Genomic DNA, 17,441 nt, shown 5'->3' with positions numbered 1-17,441 from the left:
GTATACTTTTATGGGAAGTTATTGAGTATCACAGATGGAAAAAACAATATTTTTTTTTCATTATTATTTATTAAACCCAGATAATAAATTCCATCACCATTTTTCATTTCTGATTTTCTATTCTATTTTTTTTTTTTTGGGGGGGGGGACAGGATTATGGGGTTGCCGTTTTGCCCGAGCTTCTCCCCTGCCGTGCGAACAGCATTTAGTGATATGCTTTACGGCACAGTCGTGGTCATAGGCAGCAAAAGTCTAGAACTGACTCAATGAAGTCTATGGGAGAGTTTTCTGCGCAGAGAGTGAAGAGTAGATATCTTCTAGTGTACATAGTGTTATCAGACAAGATTACAATAGAAGAGAACACCTCTAAAGAAAGTGAGGAGACTGCTGCAAAGAAAACACCTAGAGAATTGGCAAGTGTCTATCATTATGCTTTGTGGTCAGATTTAAAATTGCAGGATTAAAAAAAATAATAATAATATATTAGTGTTAGAGACATGAATAATTCTTTAAAGTGTAAAAAAAAAAAAAAATTGAAGTGCTTAAGACGTGAAGACTGTAAGAAGGCAATTCTCTGACACATTCCCTCTAAGCTTCCTCCACCTCTTAAGGCCCTCATTGGCGACACAATTAAACCATTAAGTTTTGAAGACTGTTAATATTGTACATCTTCCGTTTTCCGTGCCTCCTAAAAATAAACCTAATGTCTTACACCCCTACAAGGGCCCGACTATGGAAGTGCCATGAAGACGTCTGCCCTATAGATTTCTCCTTGTCATATTAACCATAGAATCAGATGAAAGACCCAGAGGCCAAATTGTCTTTTCAGAAACACTTTAACATGAAGTAAGACATGCAATGTAGATCTATGCAGAAAAGGAAAAAAAAAAAAAAAAAAAAAAAAAAAAATCCATATAAATGGATGTCGGCGTGACTATACATAGCAATAACAGGGCTTAGTTTACAGTCATCTGAACTATATATCTCTGGAAAGATCCTCTGCTGCGGCTTCTGAGAGCGAGCAAACATTCCGACTAGCAAACCGTAGCATTGACTGCGCCGTAAATCAGCTCTGAGGGGCCCAAGCAAACACACGGGCCTGCGAGGAAGCTGGGCAGCGCATTAAGTCAGGCTTCCAATGCTCTGTAGGAAACGCTGAAACCCGTCCTTCATGGAAAAATTCTACATTATGTGCCTGTCTATTAGAACTGCCATCCATTGTAAACAGAAGGGAAACTTCTTCACCTCCTTGGACACCGCCATGGTGTCCTCCTCCGACATACATTAAATACAATGTACAGAATAAATCAGGTGTAGAATCAGTTTTCTTTGGAAGAGATTTCTCACACCACCACAAAACTGGAGTTACTTCATACTTGCGTATTTATCTGTACATAGGCCATAGATACTCAAATTTGGGCCCCAGAGTTGTGACGTCTATTGTAATAACAGGGGACCAATGACCACGGTCGCAGAGAATAGAGTTTCTGTACAGGCTTTGTTCTCCAGTCACTTGAGCAGGAGGGCAAAAAATGGCCAAGGCTGCTGGCTTGGCTATTTTTGGGACTCCCTGCAAGCGAATTGGGACAGAAGCCCATGTACAGTCTCCATTCTAGTGGATCTTCCTTCTCAAGAGTGGATCTCAGGGTTGGAACCTGTATCTATGTGTCCTTTATGGCATATCCAAAGGATAGACCATAAATACCCAAAATTAGACTACACTTTTAGGCTAAAGTCCCACATTGCAGAAACATAACTTTTTTTTGTTGTTACAGATTTTGAAGCCAAAGTCAGAAGTGGATTAAGCAGAAGGTAGAAGTATAAGAAACTTGCTATATATTTTCCATTCCTTTCGCAGCCACTCTTGGCTTTGGCTCAAAAAAAACTGCAACAAAAAAAAAAGCTGCGTTTCCGCAACATGGGGCCTCAGCCTTAGGCCCCATGTTTCAGAAACGCAACTTTTTTTTGTTTCAGATTTTGCTTTGGTTTTTTTGGGCCAACACCAGGAGTGGATTGAGCAGAAGGAAGAAGTAGGAGAACTTCCTATATATTTCCCATTTCTTATGCAATCAAAGGAACTGTGTTTCTGCAACATGTGGCATCAGCCTTAAAGGGATTCTAGCATTAAAACCTTTTATTTTGTGGCTAAGACGTCGGAATAGCTTTTAGAAAGGCTATTCATCTCTTACCTTTAGATGTGGTCTCCGCTGGGCTGTTCCTTAGAAATACCGTTTTTTACCAGTATGCAAATGAGCTCTCGTACCGAAGGGGGCGTCCCCAAGGCTGCCAGAGAAGCATCTCCAGCGCCGCCTCCTTCTTCGTCCGCAGTGTCATCTTCAATGTCTTCTTCCAGCGCAGGCTCATAACTTCTAGGCCTCAGGCCTTGAGCAGAGCAGACTGCGCAGGTGCACAGGCCACGGGAAAATGGCCGCTAACAACACCGCGCACGCGGCCATTTTCCCATGACCTGCACAGTCTGCTCTGCCCAAGGCCCTTGGCCACAAGTTACAAACCTGCACTGGAAGAAGACATTGAAGATGACGCTGCGGACGCAGAAGGAGGCGGCGCTGGAGACACTTCTCTGGCAGTGGTGGGGCCCGCCCCCATCGCTGTGAGAGAACTCATTTGCATACTGGTAAGAACTGGTATGTCTAAGGAACGGCGCAGCGGAGACCACGTCTAAAGGTAAGAGACGAATAGCCTTTCTAAAGGCTATTCCGACATCTTATCCACAAAAAAAAAAAAAAAAAAAAAAAAAAGTTTTAATGGTAGAATCCCTTTAAGGCAGAAGAGCCAACACTGTGCTGATATCTCAATGTCATACGGACAGAAAACCAGAGTGCACAGAACTGGGTTCATCAGGTTTTTGTCACAGGGTCTATCCTCTTACAAGAAGACACAGAATGATGTCCTGTCTCATATATGTCAGAATTGCCAACAAAGGGTCACAGAGTCAACAATGCAAATGTAAATGCAGCCTTAGGGCTTGTTCCCACGATGTAACGCAGCGCTCATTCTGACACGTAAACACGTGTCAGAGTCAGCGCTTCAAAACAGAATCCCATTGACTTCAATGGATTCCGTTTAACGCGCTTAACACATTGAAATCAATGGGTTAAAAAGCCTCCCATTGATTTCAATGTGTAGCACGTGTAAGACGGAACCCATTGAAGTCAATGGGATTCTGTTTTGAAGCGCTGATTCTGACACGTGTTTACGTGTCAGAATGAGCGCCGCGTTACATCATTGGAACGGGCCCTTAGCCACACCTGGTATGCCAACATCCATACCCTCAGCCCAAGTATAGTATAAGGTTCCCGCTACCAAATTTTTTTTTTTTTTTTGTCTTTTACACCATAAAAAAAAAAAAAAAAAATTCTTCGCTTATTTTTTTTTAGCTTTTTTTACCCCCATGCATAATCAGAACCACAAGAGGTTCCCACTAGGTTCTTCCTGCATCGAGAACTTTGGAGGGCTTTCCATAATGGTATAATTCATGGTTCTTACTCCAGCTAATTGGTACGGCCTCCGCTCTACAACTTAATAAAAGAGTCAGTGATTGGCCTGTTTATTACACGGGCCCGCTCTGTATACAGAGGGCATTAACGCAGGATCTGAAAGCCATTTAGGCATCTTGTTAAATTGGTTTTAAAGTAAAACATTAAATGAAGTGAAATGATCGATCTGATTTCCATTTCAGCCTGGATGCAATTGATTTCTACTGAGTTAAAGACAGGACCCGAGCCAAGTTTTTATTTCATTAAGAAAATTCTATTATACCGCATCTGAGATCATGTAATAGAGCCGAGAACGCCAGAGATTTTTATTTTTTTTTTCTTCTGCGGCCGATGCCCCACAGTGATTATTTAAACATTAGCAGATGTTGTGCAGCGAGCGGCAGGATTCGAGGAATGTTTTATTTTCTCCCTGAACAAATGTCATGTTATGTCCTTTGTAGGTTCTAGGTCTCAGAGACCGAGACGGCACTTACAAGACAGAACAGCACGTCATTATGGAAACTGCCACTAAAGAGAATTGTCCGCACCTACTGGAAAGCATTGGACATAAGCTGGGTAATTGCAGGTGTCATCCACGGGTTACAAACAGATGGAAAAAACACACACATATAATAAAATAAAATCATATATAATACATCTCATTTTGGAATCAACTTGCATACAAATTTGTAACAGTCTGGTCCACAATGCAGCCTATATACCTGTAGTAGGGTCCTTGAATAGCAGCAGACACTTACATTAGTAACCACAAAATGATGACGCAATACATAGAATAATTTTTTATGGATCTCCAAATCAGCCTGCAAGTGTATCAGAAGTGTGTCTGATTTGCCAACAAACAGTCACAATTGTTACAGAATAATCTCAAATAGTGAATGACGTTTTCAGGGTTTGAACCACAGCTGTCTGTAGGCAACTCAGACCCCATCCCTGATGCACTTACAGGCTGATTTGCATAGCCAGAAAAATGATGATCATCTCTGCAATCTAAACCACCGCTACGGTTTATATGGCAAGTGAGCAGCACAGCCCTGAGCATATAAACATTGCCAGGAGAGGCACCGCCCCCGAGCAGCAGCTCTGCAAGGTTCTCTACAGTCAGACCCTCCCAGATCTAATATAGATGATCTAATCTAAGGAAAGACTATCAACATCAGAAACTGGACAATTCCTTTAATCCCTGACATTCAGCTTTACTAACCCATGATTAACCATTCTTCCAAAATTTCTAGTATTATTCATAATCTATACTCCCGGTCATCCTCCAGCCCCCACATATGGAGTCCAAAATTTCCCTTGTAGCATTGTCAACAGCTGGGACACTATGTTGGATTAACATCTCACTGCCTCAAGGTTGATTTAACCAATTAACTGCCCCCAAAAATTTTCAATAATACGGGAACTGCACCATGATAACGACCTTGTGTGCGCAAGGTAATGCATGCACGTGATCAGTTTAGGTTTCCCCATCATGGATGAACATCAATGTCCCGTTTCCATTTCTCAATGACAGATGGTGTTCGAAGGTGGGTTAAGTTACCCGATCCCCAAATGGGATCATGGCAGTTAATGGGTTAAGACACTGGTTGAATTTGCTTGTGTTACAACGAGTACCAATGTAGATAGATCACACTTTGTTTGTGCAGACCGTAGGAGTGTAAAATAGCAGTTTTGCCCAAGGTGACCACACAGTGTCCAACAAGTTGAAGAGTCACCTCATTCAACCCCATGTAAGGGAAAAGGATACTTCTGTTGCACTGGCCACTCAGCTGAAGGTGGACGGTAAAAGACCTCTATTATCAGTTCTTCTCGGTTTGAAAATGGAGAACAATTTGCAAAATTCCAGTCAAGAAATCTGAAACTCCAACCCAGTTGACTTTTCTGTGTCCATTACCTGCACTTCACAGTGGCAAGCAATATGGACAAGTTCATCAAGCCAAGGCAGCAATCCTTAGATTACCAATCCCAAGGCCTTCAGCTCTAAATTTGCTTTGCGTAGCCAAGTTAGTGGTCATTTTTGGGTCTAGAAGGCCAATTTAATGGTAGAATGGTAATCATATTGTTCGCCAAGCACATATCGGATGGGATCTTCAATTTTTTGGAAAAAAAACCCAAAACAATGTACAGTATATACATGGTTAGGCCAGCCCGGTCTATCATTGAAAGGCATTGTCTAGGATTAGAAGAACAAAGCTTTGTTTTTTTACAATAGCAGTGCCACGCGTGTCTACAGTGTAAGTGCACTGTAGCTTTTCAGCAATGCCACAAAGTGGTGCAGCTCTAGGGGCAACACGGTGGCTCAGTGGTTAGCATTGCAGCGCTGGAGTCCTGGGTTCGAATCCTGCCAGGAACAACATCTGCAAGGAGTTTATATGTTCTCCCGGTGTTTGCGTAGATTTCCTCCCATACTCCAAAGACATACTGATCAGAAGAAAAAAAAAAAAAAAAAAAAAAAAAAAAAGTACATTGTGATCCCTATATGGGGCTCACAATCTACATTTTTTTTTTAAAAAAAAACAAAGTGGTGCAGCTCTGATTTTTTGAAGAAAGTAGAAAGTTTTTTTTCTATGTAACTTTTCAATGATGGGAAACCTACTCTGCCACTAAATCTCAGGCAACTTGCAAAACCAAAATTTTGAGACTTGTTGTGCAACTTTTTGTCGTTGCAAATTAACTGTAAGAGTTACAGTAACTTACGTGGTGGACCATGATGCCAAACTTGCATATGAACTGCAATCTGGCAAAGTTTGGTCAGGTTTTTTTTGGCCATGTAGTTTCATGGTCCCATGTTGCAACTTGACCACATTATAAAAGATGCTCCATTCTAAACGTCTTGTTCTACGAACAAATTGGTCATCCAACCCCAACCTTAAAAGTAGCATAGTCATTGAACGTATTGGACTCCTATCCACGTTACACCTGCAACGGGAAATCTATTCCGAAGACAGCAAATACAATTTTAGCTCGTAGCAATGGATACAATCCCTACAAATTGAATCGTCTTCCGCCAAATCTGAAGACAAAATGAATACTTTTGTTCCCCAAATTCCTTTAAAGAAAAAAAAAAAAAAAAAAAAAGTTCCTAATAACCCTTAGAAAAGGAGGGAAACCAAGAAGGGATTTACACGAAATAAGAGAAATGTTGACAGTGTATACCCACCGGTGAATGCGCTTACCATAAATATTGAGGGGCTTTTCGCAAGTAATCAAATGTCCGCCATTGAGCAGATTCCCCCCATGCTCCGATGGTTAATCCACTTGTTCAGTATGGTAGGAGATCAATTAAAACCAGCTTAAGTTATTGTAAATGGGACAATTCACACAAGTCGGGTTAGATCTCTATTCATTTCTCTCACTCACAATACAAATACTTAAGCTGGGCAGTAAAGCATCTATCACCCTTGCACCGTCTAGCCGCCACTTTAAGTAGTTCCACATTTAATTAAAGACACAGTATACCCTTTGTTGGCACAGATTGTCAGGTCACTTTTAAGCATTTGCAATCAAATTCAAGCCGGGAAAAAAAAAAAAAAAAAAAGTTAAGAATTCTACAAAACATCTGTTGGAACAACTTCAAAATAAAAACCACTTTATAATCTAATGTTTTAGTTACTCAAAAATTTACAAGACCTTAAAACGGTAAAACCGTTTTGCTTGGGTCTTTTACGAGAGGTCGGTACGTGTAAGTAGTGCAAGTTTTATGGCGCGCCCGAAAAAAAATATAAATAAAGTTTAAAGCGCAGGTATGTAATGGTCTTGTTAGCAATAACGGCCGTACAATTAGATGTTGGTTGAAAGACATATTGAACATGCGGTCAAAAAAGTTTCGAAAAAAAAAAAAATTCCCATCCAGATGTAGAGTTAACGTTGACCTATAATATTCAGAAAACCAGCCCATTTCAGAGCTCATTTCGTTTCATTGCTACAGATTGGACTAGGAGGCCACAAATTCATAAACTTGTATTGTAAATTTTTGGTTGAATGTTTTCCACAGATCTCAGACCTACCATGGGCCAGATCAACCGTGTAGCACTGCTTTTCTGCCCACAGATTCCATGCGGAGACCGCGCGGCAAGCACATAGACCCCATTATAGTCTATGGGTCCGTGTGCTTTCACTTTACACCGCTAGCCAGTGTGTTCGGTAGTCCGTTTTTTTTTTTGGGGGGGGGATCCCATGCGGAGCCCCCGAACAGATTACCAACATAGATGTGGACAAGGCCTTAAGTGAAAGGTGAATGAGAAGTCCTTCTCTCCACATTTCTGCATGCGTTCCTTGAACACTGGAAGAAGTGAAAGCCTCAAATAGATTTAGCTCCACTTCAACTTCTGCTACCAGTATAAAGAGCTAGCAGAACCCATTTTTTTTTTTTTTAACTTGTTTACCCCCACTGGGGCACCAGCTAGCAGAACCCATTGAAGTCAATGGGAGGCTTTTTTTTTTTTTCAGCGCTGAAATTCCACACCAAATTCTTCACCATTCTCTTCTTTGTGAATGGACCCTCAGGTGGGTTAAGGAGGACCTGTCCATTTTAGGAAATACTTACATTTGCCATGTAATAACCCTGGACCATCTTTACCATAATCTGGCAACTGGGCGTTACCATATTCCTCGTCAATAGATAATTTCTCTATGCACTGGGAGGTATAGCCATCATGAAACAACTCTAAAAAGGAGTCTACCACCTACCCCAAGTATATGCAGCCGTCACCATCATGACATTACGTCAAACATTATGTCAGTCACTAGATTTAGAACCCCAGTTTGCACCTTCAGCTCCCTAGAGCACCGTTCTTTACACTCAGACCCCTACTTTCTCCCGCCTATGCCACCCCATGCAGTGAGAGTTGATCCTGCCACTGCTATCACCTACTTGAGCAGCAAGAGCAATGATCCCAGGGCTGAAGGCCCGCCTCCAGTGCACCAACTGCCTAATTTGCATAATAATTAAAAGGGTTTTTTTTTTTTATCCCTAAACGTGACAGACATAACAGGGGTATGGGGTGGGGTGATAGAGTCCCTTTTATGTTTGGATACTAGTACAGGGGTTGTATTCCAGATGAAATGCAATTCCTGGTTCTTACGAAGATCTGATTTGAGGCGTGGATGGATATTTTTTTCCTCAAGTGCAATGGTTTGAGTAACAAGGCCAATTACTGCCAGGCAAGTCTAATACAAGTCATTGCATTACAGGTCACTGGAAATGGAGATTATATATATATATATATATATATATATATATATATATATATATATATATATATATATATATAGGACATTGTCTTACTCAATATAAAGTTATAAAGCAGGACAATATGAACAGACATATATAGTTTTGTGGGAAAACAAACCTTGTAATCCATTAATTTATATTCCTGTTCACTTTGGGCCTAGGAGTCCAGTAGGTGGTCCCAGGAGTCCAGTAGGCGGTCCAGTGGACTTGACTAGAATTAAGAGTTAATATACTGCATTTTATTTTACTTTCAACACACACACACACACACACACACACACACACGTAAGCATTGCAGGAGCCATTAAACATATGCAAGACCACATGAAGTAGGTGGGGGTATGTTTCATATCTAATAGTTGAAAAGGCACAAAAAAAAAGTAGAGAAAATAAAAAGGCCAAATCCCAGTAATCCAACATGGCTCTGCAGATAGAGTTAGATTCAGGAGACCCTAGTCCAGTGATGGCGAACCTATGGCACGCGTGCCAGAGAGGGCACGCAGAGCCCTCCATGCTGGCACGCGTGCGGTCGCCCAGATCGCTCACCAACAGGGAATCCGGTACAGGATTCCCCGTTGATGAGCGATCACTGCCTTCAGTTGTATGTGCAAATGCACATACAGCTGAAAGCTGTCAGGGTAGGCCGCGGATCGCGCGGCCTACACTGGCTGCAGAGTTTGACCTCTGCCCCGACGCGGGCGCGATGACGTCATCAGCACCGCCAGTGACAAGAAGGTGGATGCCGGCGGCTCTTCAGGGGTGAGTATGAGAGTGGCTCACTGTGTATATGATGTTGGGGGGAGCGCTTATAATACTTGGTGGGGTGTATGATACTGGGGGGGAGTGTATAATACTGGGGGGGCTTATAATACTGGGTGGGGTGTATAATACTGGGGGGAGTGTATAATACTGGGGTGGCTTATAATACTGGGGGGTGTACTAAAGAGCATATAATACTGGGGGGGGGCTATTTATAAGCACACAATACTGTGTGTGGATGCCACTGTGGAGCATATAATCCTGTGGGGGGGGGGGGGGACACCTACTGCGGAGCATATAACACTGGGGGGCTACTGTGGTACTGTGGAGAATATAATATTGTGTGGTGGGCCCACTGCAGAGCATATAATACTGTCTGGGGTCCCCTCACTATTTATATCACACAGTATCTGTTTTATAGCAGACGTGATATTAGTACAGGATGTAAGAATATTACACGGTAACTATAAAACAGATCCTGTGCGATGTAAATAGTGAAAATTAATTGTTCAAAGTACCAAATGACGAGACCTTTACATTTCAGTACAACGTTGTTTGTATTATTGAAAGCTCTGTAAAGCCCCACATGACTGTAATTTTTGGTCAGTAACTGTCCGCAATTGTGGATCCGCATAGTATTAAGTCTATATTGTCGTGTTGGCACTCCGCGAAAATTTTGTGGGTTTTGGGTTGCAGTTTGGGCACTCGGTCTCTAAAAGGTTCGCCATCACTGCCCTAGTCTGTATTCCTCTTGTGGATTGGTGCCTCCATTGTGGAGATATTGCCTTCTGTGCTAAAATACAAGTTAGTTTCTTGGAGCAACGAGGGCGATGTCATTGCGCCAAACAGTTAAGTGGCTGCACCCGGATTGCTCCAAAGTGCTTGTTTGCATATTGACAATAAGGTGATCTCGGCAATGGAGGCAACAGGTCACAAGGAGACTGTTAGATCCAAATCTGTCTGCAGATCTAGGTTGGGTACTAGTTACATAGTAGATTAGGTTGGATGAAGACATCAGTCCATCAAGTTCAACCTATAACCCTACAGTCCCGTGCAGTGTTGATCCAGGGGAAGGCAAAACCCCCATGAAGCTTATGCCAATTGCCCCATTTCAGGGGGGAAAAAAAATTCCTTCCCAACTCCAATCTGGCAGTCAGTATAAAAACCCTGGATCAACGTGTCCTTAAAATCTAGAGTCCAGTGACAGACTCCCATGTGTGAAGAAGAGTCCTGAGGTCAACCTAGTGTCCCAGAAGGTCAGGGCCAAGTACAGATTGTAGTAACAAATCCTCTGGATTCACTCAATGCAGGAAAACAGAGTAGTAAATGATTGTTCACAAATCCGAGTGCCAGGGAAGAAAAAATAAATAAATAAATCATAATTCTATCTAAATATCCAAAAGTAGCGGAGTTAACCCAAATTTCTGCAATTCCTTAGAGTGACGAAGTCTTCTATCTCATCAGAGTAGACAACAAAAAACAAAAGTCATTGGAAAACGATTTTTCATTGGATTTCGTTGTCTTCGGCGATAAGATATTACGCTGCATCACTTTAACCAATTGCAGAAGTTCGGGTTAGCTCCGCTACATCTGTATATAGAACCTACCAATGGGTAGGCTCCAAGAACTTTTCAACCAACAGATCGGTGGTTGGACTATATATGGAAGTTAACAATCGCAAGACAACCGAAGCTCTAGAAGTTTCCCAACTGATTCACTGCTCTTTCTAGAAGGTCAGTCTTGGTTGTTCTGGAAATTTCACCCATGTATGGTCAACAGTAGGCCAGAGAAGAGAGTACTGAGAAGACGAAAACCTTCTTTCAGTAGCTACCCCCTACCTCCAACCCAACAACCAGCCAGGTCTACGTCTATTAAAAAGCCACAGACATAATTTAATACACTTGTACCTGCCAAAGAAAAACGAGCAACCTAATGGTTTTACTTCATCGCCAAATCCCAAAGAGTCTGCATTATGACCTACGCCTCGTAAGAGATTACAGAACCGTACACAACCCCATTAATATTGTAAATCATTCTCCCAATGATTCTCATTCTCCCTAATGCATTATCCTAAAAATCAAGAAGCCTCCAGATCGAGCCAGAACGGAGGCTTAAAAGCTGCTTGTAAGAACGTTCAGCGATTCTCCACCACATCAACTGATCAGAACAGAATTATCAAGCAAAACCCAAGACCTCTCCAGATGATATATTCTTATAGATGATGCATGGCTGGGTCGAGAGACTTAAGATAATGCCAAGACCTTGCAGGCCATCCCCAAGACAAAAGCTTTACTGTAGGACTCCTTATAGAACACATACCTTGCTTTGTTCAAAAATTCTGCAATTTGTTCTCCCTGGTGACTTCACGGAGATGGCTTTATGGTTATTGGCTGTGAAATTTGAAGGTGGGGCTCCGATATAGTAACTCCTTACATCCTGGTAGTTTTGGAATTTCTATACATTGCGAGTTAACACTTTTTTCAGTTGCCTGGTGGCGTAAAGCCAAGGCTAGCAACGAAGGGGAGAGATCAACCTCATTAAAAAAGCCCAGTTCAATGTTTATTGCAGGCGTCTTGGAGTAGGTAGACCTTAACATTGTATGCAAACCTTAAATGCAGGAGGTGATCAACAAAAGCGGTTGGGTGCCACTTACATATGAGCAAGGTCTACTTATATGAGGTGTTAAGATCACAAAGTTCATCTTTGGTGACCTTAATGAAGGTAGGAACTGTATATACAGTCATCCCCCAAAGTCTACGAGATTTGTTCCAAGAGAAAAGCAGGGCCAAACCAACTTTTGTAACACAATCCTACAATCCTGTATACAGACTGACCCAACTGGTGGCCTACATTTTGTAGAGGACTCACCATGACCAAACTTATTAATGGGCACGGAAACCAACACCCTAAATGTTTAAGCATAGTACGTTCCCCAGCCCCAGTCGAGGACAGGGTGACCATTTCACCCACCAAATTTTTGTCTGTGGTATAGTGGCCAAAGAAACATGAACAACTCACTTCACCAGCCCTTTATGGAGTTAGAAGTTGTTCAGCCACAGACTAGTTAATGGTGGTTGCTCCGTTGTAGCGAGGGTCAACCGCAACAGTTTACTGGAAAGAAGACACTCGGAACTTCTGGTTACGTGGTTACACACAGCGACTACCCAGTTCTCAAAGGAGACAATTTATCAATCAGTATATTTTTGGCAAGTTGGAGATCCACACAAACATGGGGAGAACAACGGACTCTACGCAGATGTTGGATGCCAACCACTGAGCCATAAATATACATATCGGCAACCTCAGGAAACGACTTTCCATAGTCACTCAGCTAAAGCAACGCACAAGGACAATGGCAATGTGAATAGATCCCTGGTTCCCATTCCTGTAGAACCAGTTCCCACAACTGTAGAAGATGGCTTATACTTTGGATAGGTTCAGTGGGAATCCAACACCCTACCCAAAGATCAACTGATATCTGCTCATGTATAGCGCCGGATGCAGATCTTCATTGTACTTGAAGTCCATGTGGAAAGAACAAGTTTGCACCTACAAATGTATCTCACTAGCTCAAGGTGATCCATCATCAGAAGTGGAAACTAAATTCCATACACCTTCTTCAGCTCATTCTGGATTTAGAAGACCAGTGGGCGGTCCAACTCATTGATTCACATCCATCTCTATACACAGAAAAGGACCGCCCACCGGACTCCTAAACCCAGAATGAGCAGATCGAAAACTCGAGTTCTACCGAACCTTTTCCCATAAAGCTATACAATATATCAATCCACTCTGCTCCTCCTGCTCTATAACACACCGCATTTTCTGCGTGACGGGTCCCCTTTAAGGCCAATCCTCTACATTATATCTAGAGGAATATTCTGCTCCTATTACATAACCACAATACGTTATTCCTAGCCATCAAGGTTTAATGTGAAGTGAAGTGCACTGTGTACAGCTCATGTAGAGAGCGTTCATGTGAACATCAGAGAAGAGACGCTGGCGGCTCCGTTCTGACCAGCAGAGGCTTCGGTCATTGAGATTAATGATCCCATTGCCTTCAACAATATTCCCAGCAGTGGGCTCATGTAGAGATTGTCAGGAACACCACGCGAACACGCTGCTTCTCTAATGCAGGAACACTTCTCTGCCGAGAGATCAGTAACAGTGACCACCCAAGCAGATATTTTATTCTTATACGATTAGATTTCAATACGCCATCTACAGTCAAGGCATGCGCCGCCACACGTACGAGCATTACGTCCAGGACACAAACAGTTAAAGGTTGACGCAAGACACCATGCCGATGAAATCCTAATTGGGCAAGCATTCATTTAGCCAATTTAAAAAAAAAAAAAAAAAAAAAAAAAAAAAAACCACCATCGGCATATTTTAATATTACTAGAATAAGGTCGAATGTCCCCAAAGGACCATCCTCCTAGCCAGACCAGGTTTTCAGTTCCAACATATAGGAATACTAGAAGATAACTCAAGAGAAACAATTTTCAATTCAATTTTGGGGGGTCATCTTGAGGATACGTTGGATTTTCCAGACAGCCAACCATAGAAACTTGACTGAAGAACCTTACAGGGTTATTAAAGGGAACAACTCAGGTTGATGGACCAAAGACCTCTCATGGACAAGCGGTTTAGTGTCCCATATAGCAATGCCATACTCTAAACTTCCATAGAGAGGAGCCATATCAGACGTATCTCTGGAGCTTTGAGAGGCTGCATAATTCTTCAGGGAAAATAGGGACACACAACTCGGCTTCACCATGTATGTGCCCAAGATCCGGCGTATGTGCACCGAAGCTTCACTGAAGGTCTGCACCAACCACCAGACCAGTAGAAATTTTTTTCTAATTTTTTATATTGGGCATGGATGGCACTAAGAGAGGTCTATTTGGGACCTGTGAATAATTTGGAGTCCCAAATCACCTTGACAAGCTCCCTTTAACTTTAGCAGGTGACTATGTAAAGGTCCACCATAAACTGACCATATTCTAGGAGAAGACCACTCCAAAGCAAACCACTTTCCCCTACAATTTTGGGTGGTTGTCTCCAAGAGGATGCATGATCATTTCCAGACAGCCAACCAAAGAAGGTGCATGCATTAACCTTAGCAGGTGACTTCATATAAGGTTCAACCATGTATTATACATATTGACCACCACTGAGAAGCTCAATCCAATGGTGGACGATCTTCTCCAAGCATCCAACCACAGAAAGTCAAGCGAAGAACTTGCACTCATTCAGGATTGTTACATTAAGCAGGTGACCATGTAAAATTTGACGGGAACAATTTTTTTACTGGAAAATCAGTGATAAGATCTAAAACAGTCTGTAGTCTAGAATCGTCTACAGATACCAACTGGGACCGCCACTAGGAGATCGCTGCGGGTCTCTCCCAATAACCACATCAACACATTACATGATCGGGTTACTTCCATGAATTTCAGTTTTTGGATGTTTTTAGAGTGAGATGTTCTTCTGTAAGCGTTACACACAAGGGCCAAGAGCTTCATTTAGTTCTAGGAATAAGGGGGGGAGGTTTCTTGGAATTTGGCGTAGGGTACGGAGGAACGCAAGGAAGAACAAGACAAAAGGGTTAAAGGGGGAGAATGAAAAAAGAAAGGTGTCCATGTAGTCCAACGGGCTATAAAACCCAACTGTGGCCAAGAAACCGTGAACATGAACAGGTCTTGGATCTGGTTCTATTTAGATAACTGTAGTTGTCAGATGTTCCTCAACCAGTGAACCTCGACGGATCCACAAATCTACTATAAGCCAAGCTCGGAGGATTACACAGCTGGTTAACCCCTGCAATGCTTAAAGGGGTTCCCCATGGTAAACATTTATTATAGCATGCGGTGGAGGTATAGCCTGAGGTACGCTCACCAATGCCGAGACGTGGTCAGATCATGGATAGCTATTCCAATTGTTGCAGGAGTTCTCCTCTAGGAAAAGGGGACCTTTAAACCCAGTCATTGCCCCATTTATCTAGACGTTTGATTTTGGGTCCAATATTTCGCCCTTACGTACAGATACGTCTCCATCAATAAGCTTTATCATGAATTCCCCCCACACTATGTGAACGGCGACATAAAGCCACCTGTAGTTAATATATACCATATGATCCACAACTCTATACGCTCTATATACGGACTGTACATAGGACACAGTTTCATTCATAGTCAAAGTCGAAATAACGTCCCACAAAAAGATCAGAAAAAAAAATAAATAAAATGACCATAGTCTTTATATAGATGTAGCAGAGCTGATTTTTTCATGTTATAATAGGCATTGCAATATCTATAAGCGTTCTATAGAGTCATATAGGTGACGGCTATCTAGACCTCAGCCAGGTTCAACTCTGCTACACGCACCCAAAAAGACTTGATCTATATAGGAAATACAAGGGTGAAGTAGGGCCGATACTAGATATAGGATAGAGTTTTGGCTAGAAGCTTGTATAACATTACAGAACGTGTCACCTCCCATTCCGATAGTGGGAATGCAGCCCTACGACTTATAAGATCCCAAACTAGCAGGGATACAAGTGCAATCCCATTACAAGACGTTACTATATAGCATTACTCCACCTATTGCCCCTACAGAGTAATGCACCTTCTCCTACAGATACGGGACGTAAATCTTGTTCCAGCAGCATCTAACACCGCACCAGATGTGGAGCATTAACAACTCAGCTCTGCTACATCTCAGCATTATTAGCTTCTACATAGAACTCTAGTCAATCCGAACGGGTCACCTTAACATATTCGGCTCTGCTCCATCTGCCTATAGAGGCCATAACCCCGCTCCTACACCCCCAACCCTAAATCTGCCCCCAGCACTGACCTCTTTTGCTCCTCTTCCAGCGGTTGCTTTGGCAGTGACTGTAATCCACACAGTTCAGGATAATAAGAGCAAATGAAAAGAGTCTGAACTGCATTTGTGCAGGTGCTCAGAGCAAAGAACCGCAGCTAGAGACAATGTAACAGTCCTCAAGGGGAAGAGATTAAAGACGCAGAAGTGTGCACAGGGTCCAAACGCTCAGCCAAACTTCCATCTCCGGATTAAACTAGCGAGGACAACCTGTGGGGACAAAAGCAAAAAAAAAAAAAAAAAAAGTTTGCAAAACTTGTATATGGAGTGGTTACAACTCCCATCAGATCTATTTACAGCACTCAATAGGGGGAAGTCATTAAACCAGGGGAACGGATTAGCGAGGGTTAATCCACCTGCGACACTCCGGGCTCACCTGGTGTAGTCGGGAGGTTTGGGCTGCTGGCAGTCTCCGGCCGGAGCGCAGCCAAGGAGGTGCTGAAAGTTTGGCGATCCCTTGAAATCCTGGGGCTTCTTCAGTGGGAGATCCCGGCAATTCCAATCCAAAGAGTGCAGAGAGTAGTGTGCAGAGTAGCAGAGCAGTGCGGGCTCAGATCATGGGTGACAGGTTGTGCAGCGCTCTGCAGGCAGGTCTGATGCTCCAGTAGTCTATGTAGTCCTCTGGTCCTCGGCACACACAGCATCCAGGAGTCCTAAATAAAGCAATGCCCTGCACTGTGATCCTCCTCCTCCTCCCCTCCCCTTATTAAGTCCAGCACAGTGTGCAGCACACAGCATGCTCACCTACACCATCGCCACTACTCCCAGCCCTGTCATCCTCCCTCTGCTCCTGGAATTGCAGTTTAACCCTACAACTGCCTGCTCTGACTTCAGATCTAGCAGAGTGGACTGTGCTCCTCACTTCCCTTCCCTACAGTGGCCCTCTGTACACTCCCTGCTGGTGTAGTACTAAAAGTTCCAGCACACCCTGCCATTGACTAGCCCATTTGCCCTGGCAGGAGTCACTAAAGGAGTCCATGTATGACATGCAGACCAATGCTGAAAGTTCCTGTATGCCTTGCGTCCATCAGTCTGGATGGCTC

General features: G+C 42.9%; 1 protein-coding gene across 1 annotated transcript in view; it reads right to left on the bottom strand.

Moving 5' to 3' along the window:
* RSPO2 (R-spondin 2) overlaps nt 1-16,604 on the bottom strand; it is a 93,905-nt gene extending 77,301 nt beyond the window's left edge. Inside the window, exon 1 of the mRNA XM_075270287.1 lies at nt 16,372-16,604. Coding sequence (XP_075126388.1) covers nt 16,372-16,465 — 94 coding nt within the window. The 5' untranslated portion in view covers nt 16,466-16,604. The remainder of the gene's footprint in view (nt 1-16,371) is intronic.
* Nucleotides 16,605-17,441: the final 837 nt, after the last annotated feature.

Source organism: Leptodactylus fuscus, chromosome 4, assembly GCF_031893055.1.
Source record: "Leptodactylus fuscus isolate aLepFus1 chromosome 4, aLepFus1.hap2, whole genome shotgun sequence".
Lineage (NCBI taxonomy): Eukaryota > Metazoa > Chordata > Amphibia > Anura > Leptodactylidae > Leptodactylus > Leptodactylus fuscus.
Note: the sequence above shows the minus strand (reverse complement) of the source record. Positions and strands in the feature narration are given on the sequence as shown.